Source organism: Sinocyclocheilus rhinocerous, unplaced genomic scaffold (genome assembly GCF_001515625.1).
Source record: "Sinocyclocheilus rhinocerous isolate Xijiao unplaced genomic scaffold, SAMN03320098_v1.1 scaffold348, whole genome shotgun sequence".
Taxonomy (NCBI): Eukaryota; Metazoa; Chordata; class Actinopteri; order Cypriniformes; family Cyprinidae; genus Sinocyclocheilus; species Sinocyclocheilus rhinocerous.
Genome location: NW_015635025.1, coordinates 373,152 through 394,633, shown reverse-complemented (window position 1 = coordinate 394,633; position 21,482 = coordinate 373,152). Strand labels below are relative to the sequence as shown.

Below are 21,482 nucleotides of genomic sequence, written 5' to 3'. Positions count from 1 at the left end.
TTGTCACAAATTATTACTTGAAATTGATATGCTTTATAATATAAATAAAAAGGAGTTTTTTTTTTTGTTGGTTTTTTTTCAATTCAGATCCTATTTAGTGTTGCCAGTGTTTGGGGGAGTGTGCCAATCTTAATGGGAAAAAGTGTCAAATAAACCTTAAAATAATACATATTGTAAAATATACTTATTGAGCTTGTCTATCATGACATAAAAAAATGCACATTAACAAACCAATGAGAAAGCCAATGTTTAAAATCAGTTCAGTTTTATTGATAATAGGCTACCACAAAAACACAAGCATTGACAGTAAGTCTGTCCAGTTTTACTGAAAATGAACTGGTCTCAACAGGTTTCTGATATATCAATTTGTGACCTGTATTTAACTTTTCTGGGGTTAGTGGACAACATCTTTATTCATTTATAAATAAAAAAATGCACATTAACAAACCAATGAGAAAGCCAATGTTTAAAATCAGTTCAGTTTTATTGATAATAGGCTACCACAAAAACACAAGCATTGACAGTAAGTCTGTCCAGTTTTACTGAAAATGAACTGGTCTCAACAGGTTTCTGATATATCAATTTGTGACCTGTATTTAACTTTTCTGGGGTTAGTGGACAACATCTTTATTCATTTATAAATAAAAAAATGCACATTAACAAACCAATGAGAAAGCCAATGTTTAAAATCAGTTCAGTTTTATTGATAATAGGCTACCACAAAAACACAAGCATTGACAGTAAGTCTGTCCAGTTTTACTGAAAATGAACTGGTCTCAACAGGTTTCTGATATATCAATTTGTGACCTGTATTTAACTTTTCTGGGGTTAGTGGACAACATCTTTATTCATTTATAAATAAATACACATATGTATTGATGAAATAACGTTGAGACAGTGAAATGACAAAGTTAGGCTAGTTTGAGAACATCTTTGACCATGACACCCACACCATCAAAGATCTCATGGATAGGAGCGTTGCACATGAACGCACTCGTAGTCACCAGTTTGTTCTTGGAATCGACGTGCACCTCGCCCACATTCTTATTCAAGTGTTTGCAGCCCAGTTCAGCCATGGCTTTAGCCACTTGAGCGTACGGCCACCTGCGGTCACAAGACAGACAACACCTGAGTTCAGAACCAAAACAACCACTGATCTCATCAGAGCCCAGTTATAATAACTCTAGTGCCTAACCCTGCCCAAACTCACTTCTCACACTCCGAGTCATGGCCGACGGTCAGCTCACACCCGGGAATAGCTTTGGCTGCCAGCACAGGAGAGATGCAGCACATGCCCATGGGTTTCTTCGCCTTATGGAAAGCTTTAATGATCTTATCAACCTCAGGTTTGATTGAGTAGTCCTTGCCTTTGGTGGCCCAGTCGCTCAGGTTTTTAGCCACTCCAAATCCACCTGTACGGCACATTAAGAGTTAATTCACTATTAAAGGGGTCATGAAATGAGAAATCAAATTTTCCTTGATCTTTTGACATATAAGATGTCACTATAATCTATTAATAAAAACACACTGTCAGGTTCAGAACTCAAAACTTCCTTGTTAGTCCAAAAACAGCTTTTCTAACAGCCAGTTGGCTTAAAGTAGTCTTACAAGTTAGTCACCTTTTTTTTTTAGACTGGTCATAACTTTTTTTTTTTTTAAGACTGTTACATAAAAACATAGACTCCTTAACCCTTGGCTAACTGCTAGTTTGTCAGACTAGTTCTTAAGTCAGTTTTATTACATAGATGACTACATCAGAACAGGACTAGACTTCTACATCATCGGCTCTTTGACCCGCCCAAGAAAAACTAAAAAATAACATTACCGTCCTTTGGATCCTAATGTTAGGAAAGTTCCTGTTTATTTTCAACTATGTGAAAGTCTCAATAGAAAATCTGTTTGTTTCTGGTTACTGATTCTCTGGTAAACCATTCGCAATTCAACACAAGCTTTGCAAACAGACTTTTACAGAAATTAATGCAGCATCATGCAAGTAAGCGTGTTAATTCTAATGCCTAATCTGTGATCAGTGATTTTAGATATGTATAAGGACTCATGTACAGTCAGACAATCATGTCGCAAAATCCCTTACATAAATTAACCAAGGTTTTACTACAGATAAAACCAAAAAAAACATGGTAACCACAAATTAACAATGGTTTTGCTACACTAACCATATAGTTTAACCATGGTATGCAATTGCTAAGCATTCTAGGTGGATGCCAGGTTGTTGCTGGTCTAAATAAAGTGGGCACCGAATTGAGCCATCTTTCAAGAGTAAGCGTTTGTGAATCCCGCTTTGAACTCCCAAAGCAGTCGTCAGTAAAATGATGGGAACTCAAGAAAGACTGGCATTGTACTGCTGTGGTATCGTTGAAAAAATGAATGTCAACCACTGATTCTTTGCAGCTTCATCATTCGGAAGTGAAAATAAAACAAATGTACTTTCACAGCATAGGACACAGCGTCTTCTCGACATGATGTTAACCACACAGAAATACTACACTATTTCAGGGCAGGTCAAGTTGTTCACGGCCGGCCAACTGAATTACTGACGACTCGTTTAGGCTGTTCAGACTCGATTCTTTCTTTTGGGAGACAATAACTTTATTAATCGTGCACTGTCGGCTTCACAACTTTGCAGATTGTTTGCATTCACATACTGCATGAAAGGCAATATTCGAAATGGCATAATAGGGGCACTTTAACTATAATGATAAGGATAAAGATCAAGTTGTAAAAAAATTATGCTACATCAAAAAGAATAGAAGAATCCACATCAAAACTATAACAATAACAGCTTTGAGGTTGGAAAATTTGGTTGGAATCCCTTTCAGAGTGATTTTTTTTTTTTTTTACATCTGATGAACGATAATAATAAAGCACTGTGCTTATAATAAACAAAACATTATCGTCCGTTCATGTGGATGTCAATGTAGTTATCGCTATATTTATCTTAATGGTTATCGTTCTTGGTTTGAACAGGCCTTTACCCAGATGTCTGTTAAAGATCGCTTCATCTGGAAAGCATCTGCTGTGTACAAACATCTGATAGACGTCTTTAAGACGTCAGTTTTACATTCATTCTGAATCATATGTTTAAAGACATCTTCTAAACGCCTATTTGACATCTGATAGGAAACATCCTATAGTCGTATTGCAGATGAGCAAACACTCTAAAACATACGTCTTGCAGATGAAAATGCAGACGTCTCCGAGATGTACGTGTGCTATCAGGGCTGAATTTTCATCTGCAAGACGTATGTTTTAGAGTGTTTGCTCATCTGCAATACGACTATAGGATGTTTCCTATCAGATGTCTAATAGACGTTTAGAAGATGTCTTTAAGATGTTTATCATTTAGAATGCATGTAAACCTGACATCTTAAAGACGTCAGATGTTTGTACACAGAAGATGCTTTCCAGATCTTTAACAGACCTCTTGCAGACGTACCTGTGCTATGTGGGTACTGTAACTGATCTGTGCTACAGTGTGACGCCGCAGCTGCTTAAATCACCTGGAATGATGAGTGCATCAAAGGCGCCGACATCCAGCTTGGCCAGGTCAGTGACGTCACCCCGGGCGATGCGCGCGCTCTCCTGCAGCACGTTCCTCTTGTCCGTCACGGGCTTTCCTTCACAGTGGTTCACTACATGCATCATGTCAACATCAGGCGCAAACATCTGAACCTACAAAGCGAAGCGAGCTGCATTAACGCCAAGTTGAGATTCGTTTCGTTTTCATTTTCATCTCACGTTATAACTTTTCTGTTTATTTCCAGATTCCGTTAATAAAGAAAACCCAGATTTTCCAGAGTGTTCTTTTTCCAACCCCTTTTTAGGTTTTGTGTTGTGTTGCTTTATTTGTGTGCATGCATGTGCATTACCTTGGCACCTGCTCGACTGAGGTGCACCATCACAGCGGACGCCTCGTGAACCTCTGTGCCGTCATACACGCCACAGCCTGACAGAATCACCGCCACGCACTTTGCCATCCTGCCTGTTGCACTTAATAAACATGGAAATGAACAGTTAATGCTGGCCTTTTACTGTAAGTATTCATTTGAACAATATGCGACTGTTCTTGGCACTGAGAAAAGATATCGCAAGTAGGCAACAGGTGCCAATTACTTACACACAGGCAGAATTAAATATTTATAGCATTAGCACCCCTAGAGAGTCCTGCCCAGGTAACGCAAGATCCGTTTCCAGGGAGTCAGTGTAAACAAGCATTCAGGCAGAGGCGGACAGTAGTGAAGTATTTTTACTTTACTCAAGTAAATTTTAAAAAGTATCTGTAGTTTATCAGTGTTTTTTTGGGGGGGGAAAACTTCTACTTCACTACATTCCAAAGCATACTATCATACTTTTTACTGCACTACATTTCATAAATAAAAGTTGTTGTTTGTTTTACCTTTAATACTTAAGAACATTAAAAATGTAGTACTTTCTTGTACTCAAGTAAATCTTTGAATTACTTTTACTTGAGTAAACGTAAGAAAGTAATAGATTTCTAATGTAATTAAGTGTTAAATGATATTTAATATGAAACGCAGTGCAGTAAAAAGTAGAATATTACACTCTTAAAAATGCTGGGTTAAATACAACCCAGTGCTGGGTAAAATAGGGACAAACCCAGCAATTGGGTTGTTGTACACTCTTAAAAATGCTGGGTTAAATACAACCCACTGCTGGGTAAAATAGGGACAAACCCAGCAATTGGGTTGTTTTGACCCAGCGGTTGGGTTAAATGTTTAACCCAACCTTCTGGGTAGTAACCCAACCGCTGGGTCAAAACAACCCAATTGCTGGGTTTGTCCCTATTTTACCCAGCAGTGGGTTGTATTTAACCCAGCATTTTTTAGAGTGTATGATTTGGAATGTTGTGAAGTAAAATTTTCTAAAGAAAAACACTCTGATAAAGTACAGACACCTGAAAAGTACTTTTACAGCAAAGTAAAAATACTTCACTGCTGTCCGCCTCTGCATTCAGGGAATATTTCTTTATTACAAAATGCTGGTTACATAAGTGCTATTATTAGTGCAATAGTGCGTGTAGCATTAAACCTTACGAAATATCTGAACGTGAATACAGAAAATACTGTTAAAACACCATGACATGTTTCAGATGTTTAATGTTCAACAATCTTAAAGTGTTCACTAAATCTACAATTGCAGTTGTTTGAAAGCATATGCGGCAGCCTACCTTGTTAGAGGAGTTGAGTTGAGAGTGAAGTGCGTTCCTTCTGAGTGTTTGGCTTGAGCAAGACGGACTGCTGCTTATATTCAGGCGGTCACAGTCCCTCCCATGAAGGCGGGTAGCAAACTGATCGCCAGAGCTTCCTGGAAGGAAAATAAAACTGTTGTCTCTGTTTTCCCGTATAGGCTGTGCTTAGTCATGCCTACCTTTCTTTCTTTCTGAGCTCACCTGTATTTACATTGGTGCCATATTAACCGCACTGTAACAAAGCTGCGAGATAAGCTTCAATAAAATAGGGCAGTTTGGAGCACTGTAGAGTATATTAGGTTATAAAATTTAGTAGCCTTTATATCTTTATATAATAATTTGAAAAGAAAGCAAGTGTTATCTGCGAATAAATGCAGCACATGTATCAAGTCAGTTCTCCTCAGATTCACACAGGTGACTAACCGCAGGAGTATATCACATTAATTATGAACAGGCTATTCCATTACCATCCGACAACCACAAAGTTGCATAATACTTATCTTCATTTTGAGCTCTAAATATATCATTTATCAATTTGAAACTAGCAATGATGATATTAATCTAAATTGAACATTTTGTCAAATGTTTTTGAAACGTGTTTAAATGAAAAAAAGAAAAAAGAAAAGAAAGAAACTTTACATTCATACAAAATCCACATTTTATGTACATAAAATTTACATTTCAATTAATTAAACAAAAAGTAGGCTAATATAAGTTACATAATAATTACTTAAGGGAGCAAAGGTTTGAATAAACAAAAGTTATATGACTAAATTGAATTTTGCTTTGTATTAGAAGAATTGGAGTAAGTATAAAGGATGGAAGCAGAGGTATAAAGGATGAGGACGCCTCGGGAAAGAAGGAAAGAAGACGGCTTTTGTAAGCGCATGTCTGACGTCACCGCGCGTGTATAAAGCCCAGCGCGAGCGAGAAGAGCGCGTCTGAGTGAGAATGGCGGAGTCCGAGTCACTGCACTTATCCATCGGAGTCCTGGGCATCTCTGGGGGTAGGTTGCGGAAAACAGAAGAAAGATCTTTGAGATCTTACAGATTTATTAGCGAGTAATTACAAAGATTATCTCTGTTGGCTACCTCGAGTGTTAAAATAAATGAATAAAAATAAAAAAATAAAACTTTTCACAAGAAATGTCGAAATTAAAAATTATTTGCATTATGGATATTTATTGTAAATATTTATTGATAGGCTAAATATAATATCCTTACGTGGGATTTTAATATTTAGTGATTATTTATTATTTCCCTAACGCCAGTAGAGGGCAAAACTAACGTGTGTAGCCTACTGTGGGATAACTACACTGCTGATGTGAAACCCCTTAAGATGTAAATCTTGATAGATTCTGTACATCGCTGGTAATCTTTCCCCTCCTAAATAAGATAGTAATTCTCATAATAATAATAATGTCTTATTAATAGGTTCTTTGTTGCTTCTGGTGAGCAAGTATGCGAGCTCTCCAGACGAGCCTCTGATCACAGACACAGCTTTAGGAGTTCTGCTCCTCATATTCGCTGCTCTATTGGCTTATTCAGGTATGTATTGCACACAGAAATGTAAATCACACGTTATTTGTATTTTTTATTTGATTGTATTTATTTATTTTGCCCTTAGTTTAATAGTCTTAGTTTATTGTCTTAGCTTTATAGTGTCAAAAAGTCTTTTTCATTAGTTAATGTGTTAGATATCATGAAATAACAATGAACAACACATAAATGTACTGCACATAAACATAATTAATACATTAAAGGCAAAATATGTAAGATTTTTTTTATTAAAATATCCCAAAACCACTAGAACAGTGTTATATATTTTGCTGACTTGTGTACTTACATTATCCCAAATGTTTCGAAGAATGTTTAAATCCAGAGAAATAAGCAATTTTAACTAGTGAGCCTCGTTTCGCTTCGACGGCTTTCAGCCTCACCCTGCTTTATTCTACTACGTTAATAAATCATTAGCTCATCCATGAACATGATTTCTGCCCGAGTCCCGTCGGATTGCATCGGCTGTGGGGATGAAGACCACAACTCCCATGATTCCACACTCAGTCACAGCGTCATCTAACTATGCCTTTGTCTCTTTGTTTGTTTTGAATAGCGCCCTCTAGCGGCAAAAATTACATATTGTGCCTTTAACTAATTTTACCACATACAGTTTGAAATATAAAAAAAAAATATTTTAGTACATGTAGACTTTAGACTCAAAGTAAAGTATTTGTATAGGCTGACCAAGAAAAGCCCAAGACTGACCAAGATTTGTAGTTGGACCAAGAAAAGCGTGAACACTGTGGCACTATCAAAACATTACTGTTTTTGAGCAGTCTTTTATGGTAACCTTGGCTCTTTCTGGTTTGGGGCGGAGCTATCTGTTTGTTCGACCAATTGGAGACAGGGAACTTATTTGTTCAAGAAACTATTTGAAAAGTTTTTTTTTGTGTGTGTGACATTACAGAAATTACACATTTCACCTTTAAATGAAAAAAAAAAAAATGTTCACATATCCTTTTCATCACCCCATGTAAACGTTCTCTATCTTTCATTTTCCATTTCACTGTCCTTTTATCCAGGTGTTCGACGCAGCCAGTCCCACAATGTACTCTTTGGTAGTTTGTGCCTGACAGTATCCGCCCTATGGTGTGGTTCGGGTTTAGTGCACATACTTGCAGGTGAAAACAATAAATGGCAGCAGAGGGCTGAGAGACGCCATGGTGCCAGGCCTTGCAGCTTTCACTCTGGCACTGCTTGTTATTTGCATTGTGGCTGTTTTATGTCACGAGGTTGTCCTCTCATTCATCGCCCTGAGCATATGTTTAGCGTGCGCCCACCAGATTGCAGGTCTGGCAGATTCGGCCTTCGGACAGGCAGCCACTGCTGTCTGCTACCTCATGGTCTGTTTTGTGGGCGCTTACTTCGGAAGTGGCCGTTTGTTGTCTTACATCACACAGAGAAAGATTGTGCTACCTGGAACATTCAACAAAGATAGCGTGAAACCAATGCAAATTCAAGAGGCTAATGATGTTGGGACAATCGGAGTAATCATGAACTTGTTGTCGGCTAGTGTGCTAGCTTGTCCTCTGTTCGGTGTTGTCCCTAAGCTCTTCTCTGGCCATGTGCCCTGGCTGTGGACCGCTGGCGTCTTCCAGCTGGGTGTGTGTGTTAAGAGCTACAGATCTATGGACACCCTGGCAGCCACTTTCTATGGCTTCACATCAATCCTGCGGTTCACTGAAGGGTACACCGTGCTGGTGGTGCACTTCACAAACCAAGTGCCCTATTCCCCAGTGCCGTTTCCAGTTGTATTCTCAGTGTTGTTTTTCATCCTGGCCTTGTTTAACTTGCAGGGAGGGTTTGTGAACACCATCTACCAGCTGTTTTTTGTGGCATACTGTATTGCAATTGCATCTGAACCCCAAAGCTTCTTTCAGAGGGGAACGCAAGGTGTACAGGCTGCCATTTTTGTTACTTCCGCTGTTGTGCTCTTTATAACGCTTTATAACATGATTTCCTCAAACAAGATACCTACAGGTGCAGGCTTCCTTAAGAACCTGTTGGCCCGCAGTAATAGATTTGTCTTACAAACCAATGGCAAAGAGCTACATGCTCCCTATCTGGGCTACTCTAAATATGCCGACGCCGAGGTGTTGGGCCATGGCTGCAGTGTCCTGGCCGCCTTTTCGATTACAGCCTCGCTTTCTAGTGGAAACCCCTTGGCTATTCTGATCCTGCCTTGGGCGGTGGTTTCCGGTGGTGTGCTGCACCTAATATCTGGCTCTGTTGCCTTTGCTCGAGGAAAGACCCTAGAGAGTACGACTTTCATTCTTTACGGTATCATGTGGACAGTGTGGGGACTGACGCGCTTCGGAGGCCTCTATGGAGATGTGCGTGGCCTACACCTAGCTGTGGGAATCATCAGTTTCATGCTCTTCAATGTGTTAGTGACAGCTGGAGCCCTGTTTCTCAACAAGGCTTGGTTCATCTATACCTTTACCTTCCAACTCATCCTCATTAGCTTCTTATTGGATGCAGTAGGTGCGCTGCCCTACGGCTACGATATCGGCGTGACCATTATCCTCGGGCTGGTCAGCTTCTACATGTTCCTGGCCAGCATTTTCAACTGCACCTTTAAAAGTCCACAAATGCCATTCGGCGATCCTTTCATCAAGTTGAGCGGCTTTGGAGGAGGTAAAGACAGTTGCCCTCACCTTACAGCAAGGAAGTCCTCATCCATTCAGCAAATTGCAGGTGAGTCACTATAGCAAAAAAAGGCTATGTACTGGCATTACATGAATGCATATGTGTCTATACCAATTATATTTTCCTTTCTTTTATGGCAGAGATCATGAAGAACGGGGGCATATGTGGAATGCCCACAGACACCGTCTATGTGCTTGTGGCAGCTTGCAATCGCCCACAGGCTGTCGAAAAGGCATATAGGTCAGTTACCTTCCCCATTGATAGCCTAAACTTAAAAAGAAGAAGAGTCAGTGACACTTTAGTTCGAGGACCAATTCTCACTTTTAACTAGTTGCTTACTAGCATGCATATTACTAGTTTCTTGACTGTTTGTTGGTACGTATAAAGCACATATTCTGCATGAGCATATTCTACATCCCTTAATCCTACACCATACCTTAACAGCTACCTTACTAACTATTAATAAGCCGTAATTAGGAGTTTATTGAGGCAAATTTTGTAGTTAATAGTGATAATTAGTCCCCAAACTAAAGCATGACCGAAGACTCTTGGGTTTCTGCTCCACCAGTGTATCCTAACCATGTGATCACACCTCTATAGGGTAAAGAAACAGGCTAAAGAACGACCCATGTCCTTATGGATTTCGTCTATAAAGCAGTTGGAACCAGTCAGGGAACAGATCAGCCCTCTTCTCTGGGACTTTATGGAAGCTGCTTGGCCATCATCCATTAGCTTAGTTATAGCTAGAGGTGGGTAATGTGATATTCGCATTGTACCTGAATTGTGTAGCAAATTTAATCCAAACTTCTCCATTACTTTTAGCTCCATGGATGGAATTCTTTGGATTGGGTGACTCATCCAAATATATCGGCACACCGCAAAGCATAGCCATAAGAAACCCAGATTGCACTGTTGCTACACACCTCATAAATGCAGTATGTGTTGTCATTTTATTCTCATGGGAATGTTGGACTTTATAATAGTCCTGTACTGTACAAACCATTCTTTCCTGTTTGACTAGGTTGGTCCGATTGCAGTCACCTCTGCAAATCCCACTGGTGAGGCAGATACTACTCATCATAACCAAGTTTATGCAAAACTTGGTGACAAGGTACAGAGGTGGTTTATTTGTTTGAAGATTCATATGTATTACCCATTGGGGGACTAAAATGTCATTGGCGTATATCCTGCAGGTAGATGGGGTGCTGTGTGATGGGCCGTCACCAGAGAATATCGCCTCCACAGTGGTAGACTGCACCAAAATCGAGAGTGGCCAGATTGGATTTTTCCGTGTTGGTCTTATTCCTAAATCTAAGGTAACGAGTGGTCATTCCAATACAGATGGCTCACTATTCACAAACTTATGGAGTTGTCTGGAGTTAACGGCAAATCTGTTTTGTTGTGATTTTCTAAAGGTTCTCCAGATCTTCGAGGAGATTCAGAAGAAGCACATGCATGGCCAAATGAATGCAGCTTTTGAGACGGATATCACAGATCCTCACAGACATCTCACAGTCTCTCAGACAAACCTGTCAGAGACTCAAACAGACTCTGGGCTTGGTCATATGACCCCTGCCGACTCACAGAGCTCTCTGGACCTCAGCCAACATGAGCATCATGAAGAAGAGGACGAGACTTTATAGATACTGCCAAACACTGAATGTGTTAGCCACTTTAATTGTTGAACATGTACAGTACAGACTTTTAGTGTGTTAACATCAGGTATTTTGGACAAATGGGCCAGGAAACAATGAAATTACAATTACATGAATGAATAACGATGGTAATAGGCCTAAATATTGCAAATAGACAATATTAATGTGTTTGTGTTCTTTACCATATAGTGTGGTTATCATTATCTTACTAGTAATTTTAAACCCTTTTCTACTTATTTATTGTTATGTTATGAAATATTAAAATGTAACTGTGTATATTATTCATTTGTCAATGTGTAGTTTTATATTTGTAAAATAGTGTAGAGTTTAATAAAATATTGAATATTAAATAAATTTGGGCGGTCTACTGAAAACCTTTCATATTAGGGCCAAGCACTGAAGTTGTGTAACATCTATTGTTTTTCTGGATGGTGATGCATCAGCCAGTGAGTTGATAAGGGAAACAGTTAGCACAAAATTATTGTGAGGCCTTCTTAATATTTCACTCAACTACTGTGGCAAGATGGCCTTCTACCTTTTACATATTAAACATATTTCAATCATGACAACTCTCGGAACATTTTAGCATGGTGATGGATATGACAATGTTAATGTATTTGGTCTTGGCGGAACAGATCTGCTACGCTGCTGTTGGTTATTGCTGTAGTTGTAGATTATTGCTGCTGCTGCAAGCAAGTACAGGAACTTGCTACTGCCAATGCATATGGCGATACCGTGCCGTGAGTATTTAAGACATACTGCTGCTGCACAAATAGCATATAAAATAACCCGTAGCAGATCTATACAGGTGGAACTGGGGAAGGTGGAGGGTTTCAGAGAACTCTGAAATCGCACTGCAGGAATCTCAAGTGAATGCTAGCCAGCCATATAAATGCAAGGCAGTAAGCTCATTAGCTGCATATGCAAGTCGTTTAACTCTCTGAATATCATCAGTTAGGTTAACATCCCGTCAGAATGCGCCATCTAGAGTTTCATGACTGAACTATATATTTATACATATTTATCATTAATTGGAAATGTAAAAATCTTACCCCGCCTTAGCCTATAATTTTGGAAATCCTTGGCTTAAAATCATGACTCTTCTCTCCTTAGATTCCTTGGGAAATACAGAGGTCAAAAACACGTGTCTTTCTAATACTGCCAATTCATGCAGTTTTTCAAGCTCATTAAATCAAGGTCAAGGTTTATTTATAGCATCTTAAAACAACACGAAAACAAGTATTTTATCTGATAACTTGAAAGAATAATAAAAACAAAAATCATACTAGTCAAAAATAGACGTAACCTGTTACATCACAAACTGATACCTCAGGCATTAGAGAAATAAATAAAATGTTTTAATGACAAAAGTGAGGTTGTAGCTTGCTAACACTTTGGCATATTAAAATAAATAACGAGACCATGACAAACTGCAATGCCACTTACCAAACTGGCACCTTAACTTCAAGCTGAAACAGTGAGTGGCGTGAAGCTACTTCAATTCCTTGAAAACACATTGCTATAAAACCGGTTTGCATGTTGTTTCAAGCATACGCAGAGGACTTTAATCTGGCTTTATTTAGGCTATATTTCTGGAAGGAAATATTTTTCTTTTTCGTTTACTATCATGGGTTTCAGTTTGGCTTATAGGCAAACTCATCGTCCAGTGTTCATTCAGATCATGTTCAGATAAATATTGTCAAGACTGTTAATATTGCAAACTGTTTTCCTGTAACATACCAAATGTTTTAATGCCAAAGACCTCAGAAAGAAAGTGAAGTTATGGCTTGCTAACATTTTGGCATTTAAAAATAAATTGAGACCATGACAAAATGTCATAAGAGAACCATATACGTTTACAGGAGCCACTTTCTGGTCAAAAAAAGTATTGCTTTAATCAGATCAAATACAATTTTTACAATGTTTTTGTCAATGAAAGCTAATAATGCTGAATCACGTGTGATTTTATTCTGATAGTGAATGATTTTGTATTTTATAAATGACTTAATCAGAGGTATAATATTTTGACAACGTATGTTTTTTCACTCTGTTTCTCCTTTTAAAAATTGAGGATATTGTTTGCCTGACAGTAAAATGTGTTAACTGCCAGTTATTTCTCTTTTTTAATTCTCTTTTGATTCTGTTAAGAATGAGAGGGAGGGTGCTTGACAGATACACTTAATATAATAAACAACCAATTATCATCTGTTTGTCATCAGTTTGTCAGTTACATTTTTTAATATGTTGTTATTGAGCATCGTGAGAGTCTGTCTGTGCTTTGCTTCAAATTAATTAATCAGCAGTGAAGAAGGAAGCAAATGCAGTCAAGGTTTGATCATTATGTTTGCTCCGTTAAACCGGACACGTCATGCTTTCACATAAAACACATGAAGCAGGTGTTGTTTTATTTGGGGACTTTAGGATTTCTTCCTTCCTTTCATTTACTTCCTTCACTTTTAGTAAAATGATTTGATTTCTCAGCACTGAAGCACAACAATGAAAAGTTGCAAATGAATGAAAACTGATCATGTAATTACAATTGTCTGTAAGAATGTGGAAATGTCATGCAAGGGAAACTAAAAGTAAGCAGATTCCAAAGAAATGACAGTCCATCAGAGAAAATGACATGCATGATTATATAACAATTATCAGTGATTATTCAATGGTTAATGCTGTTTTCGATTTATTGATCATTGTTAATTCATTTTTGTTCATGATACTGAACATTAACTCTCACATACTATTGAGCTGATGAGTTGAATCAGGTGTGTTTGATGAGGGAGACAAACTAAATGAACATTCATTTATGTTCATTCATACAACCTGTGTTAACGTGTATTTGAAATAGTTTTATTCCAAAGACAGACTCTCTGAAATAAGTAAATAAATAAATAAAGTAAAAAGAGAAATAAAACAAAGAAAAAAAAATTTGATTTATGACTACAATGCCACTTTCCAAATTGGCACCTTAATTTCAAGCTAAAACAGTGAGTGGTTTACAACTTGTATGTTTTCTAGTTTAAAAATGTACATCTGACGAACGCAATAATGCACAGAAAACAGAGTGAAAACCGTTTACTTATCTTAGCTGTTGAGTTTCAGAGTAACTCTGAAAGCGCGCTGCAGGAATCTCAAGTGAATGCTAGCCAGCCATATAAATGCAAGGCAGTAAGCTCATTAGCTGCATATGCAAGTCGTTTAACTCTCTGAATATCATCAGTTAGGTTAACATCCCGTCAGAATGCGCCATCTAGAGTTTCATGACTGAACTATATATTTATACATATTTATCATTAATTGGAAATGTAAAAATCTTACCCCGCCTTAGCCTATAATTTTGGAAATCCTTGGCTTAAAATCATGACTCTTCTCTCCTTAGATTCCTTGGGAAATACAGAGGTCAAAAACACGTGTCTTTCTAATACTGCCAATTCATGCAGTTTTTCAAGCTCATTAAATCAAGGTCAAGGTTTATTTATAGCATCTTAAAACAACACGAAAACAAGTATTTTATCTGATAACTTGAAAGAATAATAAAAACAAAAATCATACTAGTCAAAAATAGACGTAACCTGTTACATCACAAACTGATACCTCAGGCATTAGAGAAATAAATAAAATGTTTTAATGACAAAAGTGAGGTTGTAGCTTGCTAACACTTTGGCATATTAAAATAAATAACGAGACCATGACAAACTGCAATGCCACTTACCAAACTGGCACCTTAACTTCAAGCTGAAACAGTGAGTGGCGTGAAGCTACTTCAATTCCTTGAAAACACATTGCTATAAAACCGGTTTGCATGTTGTTTCAAGCATACGCAGAGGACTTTAATCTGGCTTTATTTAGGCTATATTTCTGGAAGGAAATATTTTTCTTTTTCGTTTACTATCATGGGTTTCAGTTTGGCTTATAGGCAAACTCATCGTCCAGTGTTCATTCAGATCATGTTCAGATAAATATTGTCAAGACTGTTAATATTGCAAACTGTTTTCCTGTAACATACCAAATGTTTTAATGCCAAAGACCTCAGAAAGAAAGTGAAGTTATGGCTTGCTAACATTTTGGCATTTAAAAATAAATTGAGACCATGACAAAATGTCATAAGAGAACCATATACGTTTACAGGAGCCACTTTCTGGTCAAAAAAAGTATTGCTTTAATCAGATCAAATACAATTTTTACAATGTTTTTGTCAATGAAAGCTAATAATGCTGAATCACGTGTGATTTTATTCTGATAGTGAATGATTTTGTATTTTATAAATGACTTAATCAGAGGTATAATATTTTGACAACGTATGTTTTTTCACTCTGTTTCTCCTTTTAAAAATTGAGGATATTGTTTGCCTGACAGTAAAATGTGTTAACTGCCAGTTATTTCTCTTTTTTAATTCTCTTTTGATTCTGTTAAGAATGAGAGGGAGGGTGCTTGACAGATACACTTAATATAATAAACAACCAATTATCATCTGTTTGTCATCAGTTTGTCAGTTACATTTTTTAATATGTTGTTATTGAGCATCGTGAGAGTCTGTCTGTGCTTTGCTTCAAATTAATTAATCAGCAGTGAAGAAGGAAGCAAATGCAGTCAAGGTTTGATCATTATGTTTGCTCCGTTAAACCGGACACGTCATGCTTTCACATAAAACACATGAAGCAGGTGTTGTTTTATTTGGGGACTTTAGGATTTCTTCCTTCCTTTCATTTACTTCCTTCACTTTTAGTAAAATGATTTGATTTCTCAGCACTGAAGCACAACAATGAAAAGTTGCAAATGAATGAAAACTGATCATGTAATTACAATTGTCTGTAAGAATGTGGAAATGTCATGCAAGGGAAACTAAAAGTAAGCAGATTCCAAAGAAATGACAGTCCATCAGAGAAAATGACATGCATGAAAATATAACAGTTACATAAAATCAGTGATTATTCAACGCTTAACGCTATTTTCGATTTATTGATCATTGTTAATTCATTTTTGTTCATGATACTGTACATTAACTCTCACATACTATTGAGCTGATGAGTTGAATCAGGTGTGTTTGATGAGGGAGACAAACTAAATGAACATTCATTTATGTTCTTTCATACAACCTGTGCTAACATGTATTTGAAATAGTTTTATTCAAAAGACATAGGCAAGAAATAGGTAAGTAAATAAATAAAGTAAAAAGAGTAAAACAAAGAAAAAAAATGATTGATTTATGACTAAAATGCCACTTACCAAATTGTCACTTTAATTTCAAGCTGAAAAAGTGAGTGGCATCAAGCTACTACAATTCCTTGACGAAACATTGTTATAAAACTGGTTTGCATGTCGTTTCAACCATGCAAGAAGAATTTAATCAGGCTTTATAATATTTGTGCCCAAACTATCATGGGTTTCGGGTTGTTTCAAGATTCTCAAACAGCTTAGGGAAGATGAAAAGGAAATAGGGCCCTATCATACATCTGGCGCAATGCGGCGCCAGGCGCGACGCACGTGTTTTTTGCTAGTTTCAGCCCGACGCAGTTGTCATTTTCACGTCCTGCGCCACGTTGTTTAAATAGCAAATGCATTAGCGCCCATTTGTGCGCCCATGGGCGTGCTGGTCTGAAAACGAGGTGTGTTCAGGCGCATTGCTGGCGCGTTGCTATTTTGAAGCAACTGAAATAGAGTGCGCCATTGACCAACAAAAACCTGGTCTAAAGTCTGGCGCAATATTTTTTTTTTGTTATTTAAAAAGCACATTAGTAATATGCGCCTATAGGTGGGTGCACAACGCGTGTACACTTTGCTTATTACACACACAGGGACACGCAGCAGCACACAAATATTTTTAAAAATGAAACATTTAAGGATTAAAATGTAAAAGTTTATTATTGTGTACATAAATATAAAAATGTCTACATGTCATAATGGATAGTCTCTGCATGTATCAGAATTATGTACACGAACAGATCCGTTCCCTCACTAGAGAAGCGTACCGTTTTTCCGCATGCATTCTGCCATGTAAATAGCGAATCCGCCATGGCACGAGCGCAACTGGCTTTTAAAAGGAATGGGCGATGAGACTCTGACTGGTTTATGGCACATTACGCCCAAAACACACCCATTACTCATTAATAGAATAGGGACAACCCTTTTAGACCATGCGCCGGGAGCGCCGAGCAATTTTCCCATCCTTAAACTAGCAAAAGTGGATTCGGACACGCCCTAAGCGCAATTGCACCATACGCTTCAGAGCATGCGCTTAGATCGTTAAAATAGGGCCCATAGTGTTAGTAAATTAGTAACAACTAGACTTCTTGTGGGTTTATAGGCAATCTCATCCTCCAGCGTTCATTCAATCCTTCCCAATTTTGGGTCAGATCATGTTCAGATGAAGCTTGTCACGATTTCTTAATTGTTAATAATGCAAACTGTTTTCCTGTAACACACTAAATATTTTAATGCCAAAGACCTCAGGACGTGAGGTTGTAGGTTGGTGATGCTTTGCCATGTTAAAATAAATAACTGAGACTAAGACAAAATGCCATAAGAGAACGTCTCCGTTATGTATGTAACCCTCGTTCCCTGAAGGAGGGAACGGAGACATCATGTCGTGACAGACGAATTGGGATCTCGGTTCGAGAGACCAATCTACTTCAAGTGAAAACTAAACGTGTAAACGTGTAAACTCCTGCGCCCCCTTTTTGGTGTAGGCCGGGGATCCCAACAAGAAGACCAGTCACCGTTGTCATAGCACTACCCACTCAGTGAGATTGGATAACACTGGGAAAACGTACCCATTCCACTTGGAACAGGAACGTTGCGGAAGCCCCATCCTTCCCAAAGGAGGTTTCGAAAGCACTTACACATATGAACAACCGTTAGGTGCATATGGAAGATTAGAGGTGATTATAACGCTCTTGGAAATGGCAGAAGTCTGCCGGGGAAACACGGGCTCTGAGGCTATACCGTTGACTTTACACATATGGGATCCACTTAGGTCTCTACATATGGAACCCAGCCCTCTACCAGTTCTCACGGCTTCATCGAGTGAGGGCCTGGTGCCAGACGTTGCGCCATGTCTGGCTGCCGAGGGGATGGAGGAGCTCGACAGGGTCTACAGTACGGACTCTCTGAAGTGGTTTTAGCAAGCTGACACTAAACTGGGGCCTCTCAGTGCCTCTACCCGTTTGAGGTGAGAACACAGGAGGATACCGGTTCAACACAAAGGCTATAGAACCTAGTGAACATGTTGGGGGTCGCCCGGCCTGCAGCTACAAAGCAAAGCTAGGGCTGGGTCTGCCTCCTCCGGGGGCAGCGCTTGCAGGCTCACCACCTGATCCCTGAAGTGAGTAGTGGGAACCTTGGGCACATAGCCGGGCTGGGGCCTCAGGATTACCTTTACCTACATAGACTTTAAGGGTGAAGGGAGACAGCCTTCGCTACAATCCTTGCTGCAAAAAGGAAATCATGACCCTGATCGGGCATCTCGGCAAGAAGAACACCCCTCGACGAACAGGTCCCACTTCAAGGCGTAAGCGTGTCTCGTAGACAGTGCTCCCGTCGAAGTGATGGTGTCAAACTTCTGACTCCAGAGGAGGAGGTGACGGGCAAGTTGCGACATGCGAAGGGAGCGTAGACCACCTTGTCGTTTGATGTACGCAACGGTTGCAGTGTTGTCCATGCGGACCAGCATGTGCTTGCCTCGTAAGCGCCCTCTGAGACGGTTCAAGGCAAGGCATACTGCTAACAACTCGAGGCAGTTGATGTGCCAGTGCAGTTGGGGGCCCATCCAAACCCCCGACACTGCAAGCCTGTCGTACGTTGCCCCCCAGCTGGTGGCAGAGGCATCCTTGTGAACCACAGCATGCATGGAGACCTGCTCTAGGGGCACTCCTGCCCGGAGAAACGCAAGGTCTGACCACGGGGTGAAGGTTTGGCGGCAGGCCGGTGTGACTTGGACCCGGTGAGTGCCGCGTTGCCACACCCATGGAGCCAGTGTTGAAGCGGTCTCATATGAACCAGCCCCAGCGGCGTGACTGCCATATGCCCCAGGAGCCTCTGAAACAGTTTCAGTGGGACCGCCGTCCTGCTCTTGAACATATTCAGGCAGTTCAACACCTGTGCATGTTCCTGCGTGAGGCGTGCTGTCTGTTCGACCGAATTCAACTCCATACCGAAAAAAGAGATCCTCTGCATCGAGGAGAGTTTGCTCTTTTCCCAGTTGACCTGAAGGCCCAACTGGCTGAGGTGCAAGAGCACCAAGTCCCTGTGTTCGCACAACTGATCCTGAGACTGAGCCAGTATGAGCCAGTCGTTGAGGTAGTTGAGAATGCGACTGCCCTGCTCTCTCAGGGGAACAAGGGCTGCCTCCGCAACTTTAGTGAAGACATGGGGCGACAGGGACAGCCCGAATGGCAGGACCTTGTACTGATATGCTCGTCCTTCAAACGAGAAACCGCAGCAATGGTCTGTGGTGTGGAAAGATACATGAAAGTACCCCTTCAGGTCGATCGCTGCATACCAATCTCGGGGAGGCAGCGAGACGGTTTGGGTAGCCAGACACCGTACAAGCTGGACCAGCGGGAACACCGACGTACCCGCAGTGGGGCAGCGAGGTGGAACTCAGGGACCCGGTCCATGGGCGGACCGAAGAGGGGTCTGAGTGTGCAGTGCACCGCTTATCTGGTTCCACGGTTTGGCAGAGGGTGTGTGAGTAGGGCCTTTGATGACGCTCTCAAACTGCCCGCTGCTGCCTGCTGACTCCTGGTGAAAGAGGAGGATGAGTGTGGTCCGTCTACGGCTCTCCATGCCCTCTTGGGACCCAGATACAGAGAAAACTGCTCTCTTGTCGAGATTTTTGGAAACCAGTTTCTCCACCCGGCCCTCCTACGGGGGAGGGAGAGGTGCATTCACCATCCCCCAAAGAGCAGTTCCCTCCGTCTCTGGGTCGCCCGTCCCGGGGCCTCTTGCTCTTCCGCTCACCGCCAGGTTTGACGGGGACTTGGACGGGCGGGGCAGCCTGCCTACACCCAGCTCCATGTCGCTGTTTGCTTGAGGCTCCTACGGATGCGGCGCGGGAGCGGGGGTGGACACAGGGTCCGCCCTCGGCGACGAGCAGTCTGGGGTGCTGAGGTCGGCGGATGGGTGGAGACAGCAGCTGCCCACCGGGGCAGGACATGTCGGATCGCCTCAGTCTGCTCCTGTGCAGCCGAGAACTGCTGGGCCATGTTCTCGACTGCGTCGTCGAAGAGGCTGGTCTGGGACACAGGGACCTTGAGGAACCAAACTTGTCGGTGTCCCTCATGTTGACCAGATACAGCCAGAGCTGATGCTCCTGGACCGCAAGTGTGGACATCGCACTACCCAGAGAACTCGCAGTGACCTTCGTCGCTCGGAGCGCAAGGTCAGTTGCGGTTCGGAGCTCTTTCAGAACATCCAGATCGTGACCACCCTCGTGCAGGTCCCTCAGTGCTTTAGCCTGAAGAACCTGCAGTAACGCCGTAGCGTGTAAGGCGGAGGCAGCTTCTCCACAGGCCACATAAGCATCGCCGGACAGACCAGACAAGTACCTACAGACCTGGGAGGGGAGGCACGGTTTGCCCTGCCGGGTGGAGGCGGTATTAGGCCATAATTGCATCGCAACTGACCGCTCCACTGGGGGGACCTCTGTATACCCTCTAACTGCACCCCTGTCGAGAGTGGTGAGGAATGAGGAGTCAGCAGGTCGGTTTCCGGCAGAAAAAGGTGCCTTCCACGACCTGGTAAGCCCCCTCATGCACCTCCGAGAAGAATGGCACCGGGGCGGGGCACTGAGGACCAGCGCGGGCCACCCCGAAGAATCAATCGTCCAACGTTGAGGGCTCGGGACACGGTGGAGGTCTCCACTGGAGCCCTACCCTCACGGCAGCCCGGGAAAGCATAGCCGTCATTTCCGGATCGATTCAGGCATTGCTACAATCCCGGAGGGCAGCAGCGCAGCCAAATCTTCCTCTCCAGAAAGCTCCGGCTCACCCTCCGATGCAGCGATCGACATCCAATTGTCGGGAGGAGCGCCGAAGGATACTGCTGGTACGCTCCTTGTAGAGGGCCCAACAAGTTCCTTTGGCAGCTCAACTGGTTGCCGAGTGGAAGAGGAGCGATGGTCCCCCGAGGGTTGGTTCCCTGGAGGGTTTGCCATCACTGTTACCCTCAGACCGCCCGTGCTACTGCCTGAAGTAGTCCCCGCCTGACTGCTGCCATGACAAGAACTAGATTGAGGCAGAGGCAACGGAGCTCCGCCCCTTTTGAGGTAAAGGAGCTTGGCCCGCAACTCTGAGATGGTCATCTTCCCGCAATGAGAACATGACTCATCCACGAACGCCACCTCAGCATGCTTAATGCCCAGACACGTGAGGCAGCGACCGTGACCATCACCGA

The 21,482-nt window shown here is 41.3% G+C and overlaps 1 protein-coding gene and 1 pseudogene across 1 annotated transcript; one reads left to right on the top strand and one right to left on the bottom strand.

Moving 5' to 3' along the window:
* Positions 1-665: 665 nt before the first annotated feature.
* LOC107746143 (ES1 protein homolog, mitochondrial-like) lies at positions 666-5,279 on the bottom strand. Its single transcript, XM_016560236.1, has 5 exons — positions 5,207-5,279; positions 3,888-4,008; positions 3,519-3,690; positions 1,211-1,412; positions 666-1,104 (listed from the first exon to the last, which is right to left on the bottom strand). Exons 2-5 carry the CDS (start codon positions 3,993-3,995, stop codon positions 912-914), a joined length of 675 nt encoding a protein of 224 aa, XP_016415722.1. The 5' UTR covers positions 3,996-4,008; positions 5,207-5,279; the 3' UTR covers positions 666-911.
* An 899-nt stretch (positions 5,280-6,178) lies between these two features.
* On the top strand, positions 6,179-11,222 carry LOC107746141 (uncharacterized; annotated as a pseudogene).
* The last annotated feature ends 10,260 nt before the right edge of the window (positions 11,223-21,482 follow it).

What these genes read in the sequence shown, in the direction of transcription:
- LOC107746143 (XM_016560236.1), bottom strand. Translation starts at nt 3,995, where the DNA reads ATGGCAAAGTGCGTGGCGGTGATTCTGTCAGGCTGTGGCGTGTATGAC. An exon ending in TCAGTCGAGCAGGTGCCAAG is followed by an intron (nt 3,691 to 3,887) that starts GTAATGCACATG and finishes TTCGCTTTGTAG; the next exon opens with GTTCAGATGTTTGCGCCTGA. An exon ending in CATGACTCGGAGTGTGAGAA is followed by an intron (nt 1,105 to 1,210) that starts GTGAGTTTGGGC and finishes TTGTGACCGCAG; the next exon opens with GTGGCCGTACGCTCAAGTGG.